This window comes from Photinus pyralis, unplaced genomic scaffold (genome assembly GCF_008802855.1).
Source record: "Photinus pyralis isolate 1611_PpyrPB1 unplaced genomic scaffold, Ppyr1.3 Ppyr1.4_LG7, whole genome shotgun sequence".
Lineage (NCBI taxonomy): Eukaryota > Metazoa > Arthropoda > Insecta > Coleoptera > Lampyridae > Photinus > Photinus pyralis.
Window position 1 is genome coordinate 25173768 of NW_022170738.1, and position 14062 is coordinate 25187829.

Sequence of the window (14062 nt, forward strand, 5' to 3'; positions counted from 1 at the left end):
CCCCCCCCCCCCCCCCCCCCTTGTGTTTCTTGCATACTGGTCAAACATATTTGCGTAAACAATCCCGAAGCATTCAATCAATTCGCTACTTGTATTCAAAACATTCGGTGTTTGCACAATTATTTCGAAAATGTCCTGTGCTTTCTGGAACATCCACAATTTCCATATTTTTGACACTTAAAAATATTATGTGCCTACTTTCAGTAAGTATTTCTAGAATTTGTTACCTACACAATTTTGAAAAAATGTCCGAAGCTGTGGTAATCATTTAAAACTATTCCACGCCCCGCATATTCCAAAATATCCTAAACGTTTTCAAAACCGTGTCTAAAACATGACTAGTGTTTGTAAATTCCTGTAATTTATTTATCGTTGAGCATATTCGGGAACTTTCGAGAATATTCGGGAATTTTCGGTAATATGTATTTATGTTTTAGAAAATTGTTTATCATTATATCTCGTTATGTTATATCGAGATCAATGTCATCCTCAATTAAATTGTCTCGGTATAAATAAATTACCTGGTATGTTATACAGTGTGTTCGAAATAATAGGATCATCTCAATAGGTATCTCTTATTTGACGAGATTCCAAAAATGGTCGTATGCGACATCACTATCTATCCGATGCAATATTGAAATTTCCGGCATGACGTCCGGTTAAAATCGATGCCAATGTTTTTAAGATCTTTGCAAAGAGCAATCAATGCACTGTAGGATAACATGGAATCTACATCTGCATTATACAAAAAAAAAAGAAAATCGTGATTCAATATTTGGAAAACTGATGAAATCTAGCATGCCGTGTCAGGATACGAGGTGTCTGTTATGTTACACGGGGAGAGCTTATCGCGCAAAAGTAAATTTGCAAAACGGCATATTGAACAAGCATTACGGCATGCTAGATTTCATAAGTTTTCTAAATATTGAATCACGATTTTATATTTTGTATGGGTATGAATTTACCAGGTTTGCCGAGTAGAAAAGAAGACAAGGGTTATTTATGGCTTTATAGGTTATATATTTTTTTATATCAACCCACTCCCACAGGCTACACTAGACACGAATACAAGTACAACCCAGTCATAGTAGTGTACTTCTAGAAAATGAGCGGTCGTCCCAATGTGAATTCTGGTACTGCTCAAGTTCTACGAGTGTACTACCAGGTCATGTAAATGTACTACCTGGTACTGTCCGGTCCTGCCAGTGTAGTACCAGGTCCTGCGTGTGTACTGCCTAAAATTTGTACTTCAAGGTACTACTAGCAGCAAAATACCCCTCGGTTTATTCGATTTTTTGATTTTTTGGAATTTTTTATATAGCAAACATATTTTTTTACCTTTGATTATTAAAATACGAGTCAATACGCAAATTTTGCTACTCCGCGCAGCTCTGGCCGATGTAAAAAAATAGATTTTTCATCCCCTTGAGAAAGGTGATTTTCTTCCAAAATCGTGAATAACTCGGAAACGGCTCAACTTTGCGGGCCCAAAAATTGTGTTTTTTTTATTATAACTATGTTCCTCCAAATGTTACCACTGCGACTTTTTTTCGCAAAAACCAAATAGAACACGTTTTTCCGATTTTTCTCGGAGTTTTTGAGGTTATATGAAAAAATGTAGACACAAAAGTTGTTCATGATTTTATTCCTTGCAACTTTTATTTCGAACATTTTCGCCCAAAATTAATATTTTTGCGACAAATTGCAAAATATCACTTTCCACGCCTTTCAACACCCGGGATTTCTCCCGCGGAAAAATTCACTTGTTTTATTTATTTTTTTTAATTTTTAGCATTTAAAGTGACACTTTTTAAAACACGTTGACGTTGCCAAATGTCTTACTTTTCACAACCACATTTTTTTAAATGAAATTAGTGTGTAAATAACGATTTTTTGACCTCCTGGTCACAATCTGACATTTATGAAATCACTTTTTGGACATCAAGCTAGTTCGTTTCTACGTGTTCCGAACGAAATGGCAATTTTATCATCTCTTTGTAAAAATGCACGTGGTCAAAAAAAATTTATCAATGCACTTTTTGGACATCGAATGAATGCGTTTGGTAATTTTCCCAATAAAATCAGTGTAAATAAGAATTAAGACATGTTGGTCAAAACTTACGTGGTTATGAAAAATGTAACAAATTCACGTATTGGGTATAGAAAGGATGCGTATGGGTATTTTCTCAACCAAATCGGTGCGCTTTGGCATTTGTTGGTCATGCATAGCAACGAGTAATTGTTTAGATGTATCTGAGATTAAGTACTATTGCTACACACATCCGCGGATAAAAAACACCGTCAATATCTGGGAAATTTCTATCCATCTATCTCCGTCGCGAGATAAGTTGCTATGGGCTGTAGACAGTCGAAAGGAGGGGGAGTTCAAGCATCAACCATAGACATAAAAGAGTAACTGTCACGTGTTAATTAGATGTTTGGGTATACCGTTATCTATTTTTCAAAAATTCATTCCTAAGATGTCACAGAAACTCAAAAAATATTCTATAAACAAAATTTCGAGCAAAATTTGATTCTTTTAACTGAATCTAATAAATTAAATCAGTTTTTGAAAATTCGAAAAAACATATCCATGGGAGAACATCGAAAATTGTTAGGATTAGACGAGAGTTTTAAAACAAAACAGTAGTTTCTACCCACTTAAAACATATTTTTTCGGATATTTTTTGTCCTGTTAGGACGTCGGAAAATTTTTTTTTATTTCCTAGCAAGGAAGGCAGTTAGTGTTTTTTTTAAAAAGCAGCGTTTGATTAATTATTTTTCATGTGTTTCCCTTTCCAAGTAGACCCGCATTGCGTCTCCCTCTTCTGAATTTAAAAAAGAACACACCCACAAACGTAACAAATAATTATCTCGTAGCTCCTTTAAAAAAATAACGAATTTTTCCATACCGTTTTAGGAGCTGTTATAAAATATACGTGCGCAATTCTGGATAATTTTAGCCCAACTTGGAAATATTACATAAAAATTAATTAAATATTTGCAGCCTTTAATGCTTTGTTTGTAAAAAAAAGTGGAATTTAGACACTTGTATCTCTTAAATAAATAACTATTTATATTTGTGAGATAGTAGCGCGAATTGTTGAATCCAGAGCAATAAACACAATTTCGCTATAACTTGTGCCATTGTCATGTAAACCAATTTATTCGCATTGTTGCAGTGAGCAGCTCTTTAAATTCTGACAATTCATTTGCGGCGTTTGCGAGTAAACAAATGATAATTTTAAAATATAGGAAACGTTGCATGAAAACATTCACGATGTTTTGCTTCTTATAGTAATAACGTAAAGAAATATTCCGTCGTAAACAAACAACACTGGGAATTATGTAACGAAATTAAATATTAATTGCCATAATGAGTCATTTTCACGTGGACTTCTTTGAACTCGTCCAAATTCATTTTTGGTGCAAACGTGTCATCGTATTTTTTTGTAAATCGATTAGTTCTCTAACAGGTTTTGAAAATCGATAGAAAGTTAATTGTTGTATTTTTTTGTTTTTTTTAAAATTGTGTTTTTCCAGGACTTTGTAATAAATATTAGATGTTTTCATATTCATATTTAAGCGCATTTTAATTTCATAATTAGCAGTGAATTGTGCAGTTCATTTTTTTATGAAACGGGAAGGGATTGTACGTTTCTTTTATTCCGAAAGATTTTTCAACCTCTCCAGCGAGCATCCATTTGGAATTAATAGAGTTCCAAGAGGCGGATGCTGAAAACGGGATTATCAAACACAATTTGCTTTCGCTTTCGTAAATTCCGGAAATTGGCGCCATCTTGGTTTTTTAAATGGAACCATACCGTTTTTTAAAGATTTGTGAACCTATCTGTCACAGCTTTTGACATATCTCGACATATGTCAAAAATTTGGTAAAGCTCCCATTCATAAATTGTCTTAATTAATCTCTTACACCGTTCAAGGTAAGTGCGTCCTTTTTATAATCGAATCTTTAAAGTTTAAGGAATTTTTTGAGTGACAGCTGAATCTTGAAAAAATTTCCAGGGCTTCGCGATTTGTTTAAATTAACAATCGAAAAGTGTCAAAAACTGCAACTACTATTTCTGATGCCAGAAATAAATGGAGATTTGAATTTTTGGGCCACTTGTTAACATTGTGTATACTACCTGTATCCGGTAGTTTTGAGTGATTGCCATGTCTCTATTAAAAAAAAATGGCGCCAACTTTTTATATTTACGGAAGCACGGCCCCATCTTGAAATTATTTTATATTCAATTCGCAATGGTCGAATATGGCTGTGAACCAAATTCTCGTCTCTCACATGGACAGGACGGACAAACAAAATCCTATTACATCAAATTATCTTTTTAGGACTATTATGACCTTATTGTCGAGGCTTTCAACGCGGTGGAAACCACTTCAAATTTTGTGTGCACCACAATTCTAAAAAAATTCTAGAAAATTCTAAGATATTCCTGAAAATTTTAAAAAGTTCCACAAAATTCTGTAACATTCTGCTATCGTATGTTTTTGAAATATACGTTAATATTAAACATACCTATTAAAAAATTGCAGAATACTAAAATCAGCATATTTATTTACCTTTATGCACCTCTTTTTTTAATTTCTTAAACTGTTTACATATCAAATATCGAATTTTGTGTTTTAATACGAGTATTTCATTTTGGTGCGAGTTTCGGTTTTTTTAAATTTTTGACAAAATTCTAAAAAATTCAATAAATTCACGAAAATTCTAAAGAAATTTCCAAAATGCTGGTAGTGTACACTAAAGTTCTGCAGTGATTTTTCCCTCGGATTTTTTTCTGTGCTACTGAAAAGTGACTCCTCACTCCTCAATATGCATATGGTGGATATCCAAAAAAGTAAGAAAAAAATAGAGACATTTATTATTCAGTATTTAGAAAATTGATGAATCCTAGCATGCTGTGTGCTGCCAGGATGCGCGGTGCCTGTTGCATTACACATCTTACTGCGCAACAGTAAATTTGCGAAACGAAACATTGAACAAGTTATTGTAGGTATTGCTAGTTTTCATAAATTTTCTAAATATTGAATTACGGCTTTCTCTATTTTTGTAGATCAACCATACGCATATTTTATGCTGTCGTACCGAAAATTGATTGTTCTTTTCAAATATTTTAAAAAAACATAGGCATTACATCTGCAAAACAAAAGTTGCATCGAATCGATCGTTATTTGATTATTTGAAAAAATAAAAAATGCCTATAAATACAAATGTTTTATACTTAGACCTGAAAAATTTCGTTTTTTTAATAGCTTTTAAAATAAGGGAGTTATGACGAAAAACAAAAGAACGCCAATAACTTCGAACTGGGGCACCGAATCAAAAATTGGAACTAAGAAAAGTTGTTTGAATGCCGTTTTCGGGTGTAACGACTTATTGTATTAACACTGTATAGACGATAAAAAAATTATTAATTGTAGGTACATACAGTCCAGAGCACACGTAGGTTTACTTTTGTAGTGCGAGTCTTGCCTTTACAACCATAACGATTGTAAAAAGAACGGTAGAAAGTCCAACGTGTAAAACTCTTGACTGTACAAGGTGGTTCAAATTTGTGGCTTACCATTGGTATCTCCGCAACGGTGAGAGATACAATGTAGGTCAATTAATATGGGCATAAAAAAACTGAGAATGTCGTCAAGTTTCGTTTTAATTTTCCCTAACTTAAACGGTCGGAAAATCTGAATAATATGTTACATTCTTTTTTCTTATGGGACGCCATATTGAATTTTTACGACTGCCAAAACGTACAGTGTCTTAGCGTTTTTTTGTAGAATTAACATCAACTTCTCATCTTACGAATGTCCGAAAATAACAATTTATTATAGCACACACAATACACATCTGGTAAGAGCACAATTCAGACAAAAAGTTTTTTAGGGGAAAAAAATTCCCCGTATGCGATGGTTTTGCCCGACTGTTCCTGGTCTAACTCCAGAACGAAAAGAGATAGCGATGTCAAACTGTCGCGAAGTGATTTCTACGAGTTTAAGGATCAGTGCTATTGAATATGAGCCGGATTAAAAGTCTGGTTTCCGAAAGCGAGTGGCAAAAATTCCCCTACGAAAAATCGTATGCGATTCTTCGTATCTTGTTTTTTATTTGACAAATTTCTTCACTAGTACACAGTACAGCTTTGATTTCTTTAATAAAAAAAAATGGGGGGTGTGTTTTTTGACAGCTGGTCATGTCACATATGACTGTAAAATTCAAAAATGCTATAACAAACACAATTTCCAAAATTCTAGCTAGTTCCAACCGCATGGGAAGTGACGAGGGGGGGGGGTAATTTGATTATCAGTCGTATCACCTAAAATTTGCACTGCAGATAATTGCACCTACTTTTTTTGTGTTGTTATGGTATCGTTTATATCATGACGTAACTGTAATCTATGTACTTATGAGTCGATTAAAAAGGTCATCGAATTGCGAATTACTGGTGAATCAGTAATATTTATACCGTCTTTTTTTTGTAAAATTCAAACCTGTTTCGCAACGTCGGCGGACGATTTCCATTTTTCTCGTATCTCGCGAGTGTCGTCGGTGTCGATGACGCTCGCGATCATCTAATTAACATTGGAAATTCAGCACGTTTCATTGAAAATGTCACAACCCGGAGATCGTTCGTACTTGGTTTATGACCTTACCGTTGTTGCTCTTCAGTTGATTGCACATTGACAATCCATGTACGGAGTGTGTCATTTTGCATATAATCCTGTTGTATATCAACTTTTTTCTAATTAACAAACGTGACTCCGCAACATCTGGCTCGAACTATTTGTAATTGTAATGATTGATCAGAGATCGGTATTTTCGAAATTGTTCGCAGACAATTTATGTAAACGATAATTCGCCAGGAATATCATATGTACATTCATTTACATTAATCGTCCATCGCCCCGCCGTAAAATTTCCACTATCTATAGATTATTTGATTCCCTCTTAAATCTACATACATAATTTAAGTGTATTTATTAAAGATGATAATTCCACAGCTACCCACGTCACGGTAAAGTCACGCCACATTTGTTTTTGTTAGAGCATTATGTAGAGTAGATCGCTTTTAATAGCAATGCTAATCGGGCGCGCTTATCTTATCAATTAACAATAATCAATATTTCGAAGTTGACAAAAAACGTTCGTCGTCATTTCAACTACGTTTTGCAGTGGTTTGCTGCCAATTGAGATAACGTAATTTAATAATAATAATCTGCGCGGATTATTATTGTGACCTTTTAAATAGTTGTTGGGCTTTTGTTATCGAATTTTTTCTGTTTCTATTACGTTCATTATTCGATAACTTAATCTCGAATTGTTTTTCTTCTGGGTGACCTATGGGTCTTTTTATCAGTTATGCGCATTTTGGGGACGTATTCCTGCAATTTGTACCCCGATCGACGCATATGATTATTGGCTAGAAGTAGCGTTTATTTTGAATGTTCTACGATTTAACTGTCTAACGCACCAATATTAATGTAATTCATCGACTCTGAGAGGACGTGGGTGCTAGATGCGTAGGCAGTTTTTTCACTATGTTTCCGTCAGCTTGTTTTATTGCTGTCGCTCGCCGCCGTCGCGTTTTCCCAGACGTGCCTACTACTACCGCAATCAAAAGTAGGAAAACCTCAAGGTGAAAACGTAATAGCCTTCACAATGGATACCATAGGAAGAGATCCATTTTAGGTAGGTATCAAGATCTTTTTAAATACTTCTAGATCCCAAGCGGCAAGCGGCCTTTCCAAACATCAAAAATCCCAAAAGAGATTTTCTCTTTGGGAAATCAAATTTTCTTGCAATTATTCCATCACAATACTAATAGGGCCCGTTAAAAAAAGACTCGACGCAAGGCTAATAGGAAATTGGCAACGAAAATGATCTCTAATTTTAAATCTAAATCTGTAGTGTAATGTTCTTAACCTTATTACTATGTTTAACAGCCCACATTCTTCTTTTTAGCGCATTTTTCCGAATGGGGAAGCTATTGTCCGAGGCTCTTTCGCTTCCAGTGGACAAATTGCATTTTAGTGCGCATGTTTTATTGGGAATCAATCCAAAGGATTAGAAAGTTGGACACGCTTGTTATTGTTTATTTTCCCTTCTATTAATGCGACCTTTTCGAATTAAAAAAAAACTCGTTTTATATCTACCACGTGAAACGGGTGTCCGAATCAGAATGGCACACGGTCGTACATCAGAAAGTAATAAATACTAGTCTGATAGGTACAGGTCAAAATTCATTTGTTCACCAATTTTGTCGGGGAAACGCCAAAACACATTAGACATTTGATGTTTGTTTGCTTTCTTTTGCGTTCAGTGTAGTTATCATTGAATTATCGTTATAAACAATGCAAAATGCACTACCATCGCTCGCACACATGCAGATTAGACGTATTGTTTAATAAAATGCAAAAAAATGCTGGAAATTATTTTTATTTTCTGCAATACTATCTAAAACTACATTGACTGTATCATGATAGCGTGGCGCTACAGTGGTATTATCTTCTATGATAGTAGAAGGTCCGCTATGTTTTGGAAGTCAAGGTGACTTAATCATATTGTTGAAAACTGGTAATAATATTATTTTAACCATAGATATTGATATTGCTGTACCCCACGTTGGGCATCAAATAATGATGTGTGAATGCGGTCAACTACACCACCCACAAAACACCCCTCCAGCTAGCTCAAACACACCAAAATTGAATCTTAAAAGTTACTCGCACACTTCCAGCATCTCCTACAAACAAAACTACTAATATTGATTGAAAACAAAACTACTAATATTGATTGACCTAAATTAATGATTTCAGAGGCTCATCAACTTCAGAAAGTTTTAAAGCATTAACGACACAAATTTTGATTAACTGACATGAAAACTACCCGGGTCGCACAAAGGATTCGCATAAACACACATTTGATTGATTGAAAACGACTAAAATTTATTCTGAAACACATGAAATGAAAAGTTGAAACAACATTCCTGAATGAAAGAAAAACTTGCAAAGCTTGTTTGGCAATAAAATTCATACAATAAAATAACACGCAATTACAAACAATTCTAAAAGGAAAATAATACTGAGGCCCAAATTCAAGTAAATTTTGTGCTTATTTGTAAACAATCTCCCCGATTTACACATAAATTGAAACATTCGCATATACAGGATGTCCCGTCATTATTTTTGGTGTTTATATCGAAATAACATGATAGAGAAAATATCGTTTTCCAGTTTTTAAGTACTCGTTTTCTCCCCTAGCGATGATCTATGAACTTAAGATCCTGACATTGCATTTGCGGTTTTTTAGACAAAAAATAATATTAAATTAACAATGAATCATTCTCAACTTATGTATTGTTGCGTAATGCGTAGTCTGTGTAGTACTATGCGATCAAAAATAAGTTGCTGTCGAGTCACCTTTGGAATTTTTGTTTATATGGTAAATCGTACTTAACTTGAACTTCCAAAGGCGACTCGACAACAACTCATTTTTGATCACCCGGTATTTACATTTAAAAAATATTTTATGATGAAATTGTGGTGTACAAACATGTTGGTGTCAAATTTGTATTTTTGGCAATGTTTGGGTGTCAAATTTCACTTTTTTGTAATTCTCGTGTGTTAAATTTTACTATTTCCCGATAGTTAAGTGGCAAATATCATTTTTTGTCAGTTTTCTTGCGTCTCAGTTTATTTTTGGCAATGATGGAGTATCAATTTTAATTTGGTTGTTATACTTCATTTTCTGGCGATTTTAAGTTGTGAAAGTTTTTTTGCAAGTATCACGTTAATTTTCTTTGGCTATTTTCCGATACCAAATTTTATTTTCTGGCATTTAATTGTGAACATTTTAATGCAATTGTTGGGTATATTTCATTTCTGAAATTTCCTTTGAATTTAACTTTCATGTTTGGCAATGTTTGGGTGTCAAATTTCCTTTTTTTTCAATTTTTGAGTCAAATTTTATTATTTAATTTATGATTTTTGAGCATCCATATTGTCAAATTTGATTTTTCTAAACATTCACAAAAATGTTTAAGGTCTTTAAAACCTACAGGAAAATCGCAGTAGATTTCCGCTGATATTCGTAGATGTGTATGGATATGTAATGTGTTTTAGTAAGATTACCAGAGTATGAACTTAAATTGAATGTTTGCTTTTCGGTATCATGCATAAATGCCCCAAGATATCAGGTGGATATCCATGGAGTTATACCTAAATGAATATTTGATTTGTTTTTGTAAGGTTCAAATGTGTTTGGTATTTTTCCGATGCCAAATTTTTTTTCTGGTATTTAATTGCAGGGTGTCAAATTTCATTTTTTGTCCAATTTGGTTTTTTTGACAATCTTTGGGACGTGAAATTTCCATTAATGCAATTTTCGGGTATTTTTTTTTATTATGATTTATTTGATTTTTGGCAATGGTTGGGTGTCAAATTTCAAGTTTATATTTCCGAGTGTCAAATTTTATTTTATGCATTCTTTTGGTGGAAAATTGATGTTTAGACGGCAATTTTCTATTGTAAAATTTTCTTTTTTGCAATTTTTGAGTGTCGACTTTCACCTTTTTGCAATTCTCAGGTGTCAAATGTTATTATTTCCCGATTTTTGAGTATCACGCATAGATGCCCTAACTAAGATATCAGGCTGATTTCAATGGATTTACACCTAAATGAATATTTTTATTACTAAATATGTTCAAAACCATGTCTATAGCATATTAACATTTTACCATTTCCAATTTTCTAACCAAATAAATTTACACATATATAAAAAGATGTGAATCTAATGGTGTTAACAGGACTATTGTACTCAAATTTTGGTCCACATCCGCAAGAATAGTAATTTACTAAAGATGGAGGGATTGGTTAAATGAAATGGGTTATATTAATTGAAGATGAGATTAATAATAATATTGTGGTATAAAAACTTTTGATTAAAGTGAACGTTTTGTTTTCAGATTTGGGTAGGGACAACGGCGTGGCCGGGACAAACAGTTTAAATGGAAACGGATACGGAGGAGGAGGTGGGAGCGCTTCTGACAGTAGCGACCAAATGGATTCAGACGCTAGGGCGCGAGAACTCGCCAGAAGGAAAGAGGAGGCCAAAAGGAAGCGGCGCAAAAAGAAGCGCACCGGATCGTCACTCGTTTCCTCCTGTTTTCAAGGTGAGCTACCATTTTGCGCTGTGAAACGCGACGCTATTTCTGTGTGTTTCAGACCTGTACAAGTTGACGGGAGAGATACTGGGCGAAGGTGCGTACGCCAGTGTGCAGACCTGTCTGAATATGTACACTGATCAAGAGTTTGCGGTGAAGATCATCGAGAAGGTTCCGGGACATGCGCGGGCACGTGTTTTTAGGGAGGTCGATACTTTTCATCATTGTCAGGGACATCCCAATATCATTCAGTTGATCGAGTTCTTTGAGGATGAGGAGAAGTTTTACTTGGTGTTTGAGAAGGTGATTATTGTTGTTTGCGCGTATATGAGATCCAATTTTCAATTTGCTTAAAGGTAAATGGTGGCCAACTGCTCAGGCGAATTCAAGAGCACAAGTTCTTCAGTGAGGCAGCCGCAGCCGAAATCATACAAGAGATTGCTTCGGCGTTGAGCTTCATGCACGGGAAGGGTATCGCACATCGAGATTTGAAACCCGAAAATATCTTGTGTGTGCATCCGGATCGACTATGTCCCGTGAAAATTTGTGATTTGGATTTGGGTTCCGGCATTCGCTTTCAAGCAAGCGTTTCCAGTCCCTTGGCAACACCACAACTATTAACACCGGTGAGTTAAAAACTGTTGAAACTTGTCATAACTTTACTGTCCTTCAATTAAGTATATCTGGTGTAAGGTTTAGGTGTGCAAAAAAATTAGTGGGGGTAGTAGTTTGAAATAAACAACTAAGAGTCTCAAATAGTCTGTTTGAGAGCCACATCCCCAAAAATCCAAATTGTTAGGAATCCTAAATACAAAAATAACCATTTCGAAATAATTCAAAAACTGTACAAAATATTCTTATAGTCGATAGCCCGAATTTTGCACAATCTTAAAGGCATTTCGTTTAATTGAAATTTGAGGTTATTGTTACTTATATTTCGTCATCCTTAAGTTCTCTGATCTGATCTGATCAGTTTCAGAAGTGACTTTTTCCCCTACTAAATTGAAATGTGCTCTGTTTAACGTGTATATTTAATAGTGAATGTAATAAAACTGGTAATAAATAATACAATTTAGTTCGACTTGTACACAAAATAAGCGACACTGTCATGTGGATACACTTTTGGAAGTGCATATAGCCTAAACTTTAATTTAGGAAAGAAGAACGTCGTAGAGATGGTTACATTTTGCCGTATTGACCACCGTATCGATCTCTTTGTACACTCGAAATGGGGAAACTCGGGGCACCTCTCGCATCTTCCATAGACCACATCTTTCGTATCGACCGCCGATTAACTTCGAACACCTTTTTCGTATCAACCGCCGACATTGTCAGTCTATCTTTAAACTTTTCCTCCAACTTTTCATCCAAAAAAATTCCTCGATGTGATGAGGTAGCATTCGCCTTCATTTTTGCATGTGTTGTAAATATTTATTATCTTAAACATACAAATAACCTAATGTCTAACTCTGATGAATTTTCCGTACTTACCATAGAATCGAAACAAAGTATACATACAATACATCGTGACTGAACTGAGTCACATTAAAAAAAAAAGTTGAGTGGAAGCGGCACCGGAAAGACGCGTGCCCAAAGTTACCGCAGTTACCCACTGTATCCCCTCATGAAGTATGCAGTAACATAACCTCACGTTTTGACGAAATTATGTGAACTTTGTATTAAGATCGTGGAAAATTTCGGGCTTCTGCCGCAAATTTTGTTGTTGAAAACGTTTAATGAATCACTTACGTTTTGTTGAAATCCCGTCCTGACTCTCGCAAATCCTTGCCGCAAGCGCCTCAATCTATACAATCCTTCTGAATCCCTGCAATCCCACCAAATTGTCCGCAATTCCTCCAAAATCTTGGAAGCCTAGGATTTCCGCAATCCTGAATCCATGTAGATTTCAGTGGTTACGTCCCTGGTCCTCTGTTGTACTGGTTCATTTTGATAAAGTAATAAAATACAGATTCATGTTTTTTTAAAAATAGATACATTGCTTTTTATATATATTTATTTTTAAATTTTCGCACTATAAGTTTCACAAAAACAATGTGTCAATCATGCTGTTTGGTAGTAATTAGTCCTTACCTTTGACATTTGTTTGTTGACGACTTGACGAGAATTAATTTCTACCTGTCATTCACTGTCATGATTTGTGGTCTCCTTACTTTGTTTTTCTGTAATTAAAAATTGATGGCCTTAAGCCAAATTTTGTTGCCATATTTATCGTTAAGTAGCATCTTTATCTCCTGATGTATCTATTTAAGTAAATAAAAAATTAAACAATAGCAATTAAAGTGTGAAATGTTGCGAGCGATAGCGTGTTTGCTATAGGGCAGGCAGGATTCCTTGCATAATAGACAAATGCAACATTCCTATTAAAATTACAGATTAATGTAACAATTTAACAAAGTAAGCAAAATAAAGGAGCCAGGAAATGTCCGTTGGAAAAGATGGAGCTCTTGGACGAAGATGGTGGAGTTTTGCATTTTGGCCACTTGTCTACATAGGTGGTTATACCGTGGTGTTGCCAGGATGCATATTTGTAAACAGCAGACGCGGTCGCATAGATGCGAAAATTGACCTTTCCCCATAACTATTTCGGAATGCGAACTCAGTTTAATCACGCATGAATATCTCTCATACTGGTTTAGTGGTAAGGATACTAGGCTTGCAACTGGGCGACGGGTTCGATTCTTTTTATGAAAAGTTTTTTGCAAAAATGCGTATCCAAATTCAGCGGAGTTGGACATTAGGTCGGTATTGACAATACACAAAAATTATCAACCTGAGGACTCTTGAATTGGAATAATTGAAATCACATTTAATCCAACTTTTGATAAGCCAAAGAATATTTAGTTCAAATAGATTTCAAA

The 14062-nt window shown here is 34.8% G+C and overlaps 1 protein-coding gene across 4 annotated transcripts in view; it reads left to right on the plus strand.

The window, feature by feature from the left end:
* The window catches only part of LOC116177123 (MAP kinase-interacting serine/threonine-protein kinase 1-like), a 37307-nt gene that overhangs the window by 19927 nt on the left and 3318 nt on the right, over positions 1–14062 (plus strand). For all 4 annotated transcript variants that reach the window (XM_031496000.1, XM_031496001.1, XM_031495999.1 and 1 more), the window contains 3 exons: positions 10986–11192; positions 11245–11486; positions 11540–11809. In XM_031496000.1, coding sequence (XP_031351860.1) covers positions 10986–11192; positions 11245–11486; positions 11540–11809 — 719 coding nt within the window. The remainder of the gene's footprint in view (positions 1–10985; positions 11193–11244; positions 11487–11539; positions 11810–14062) is intronic.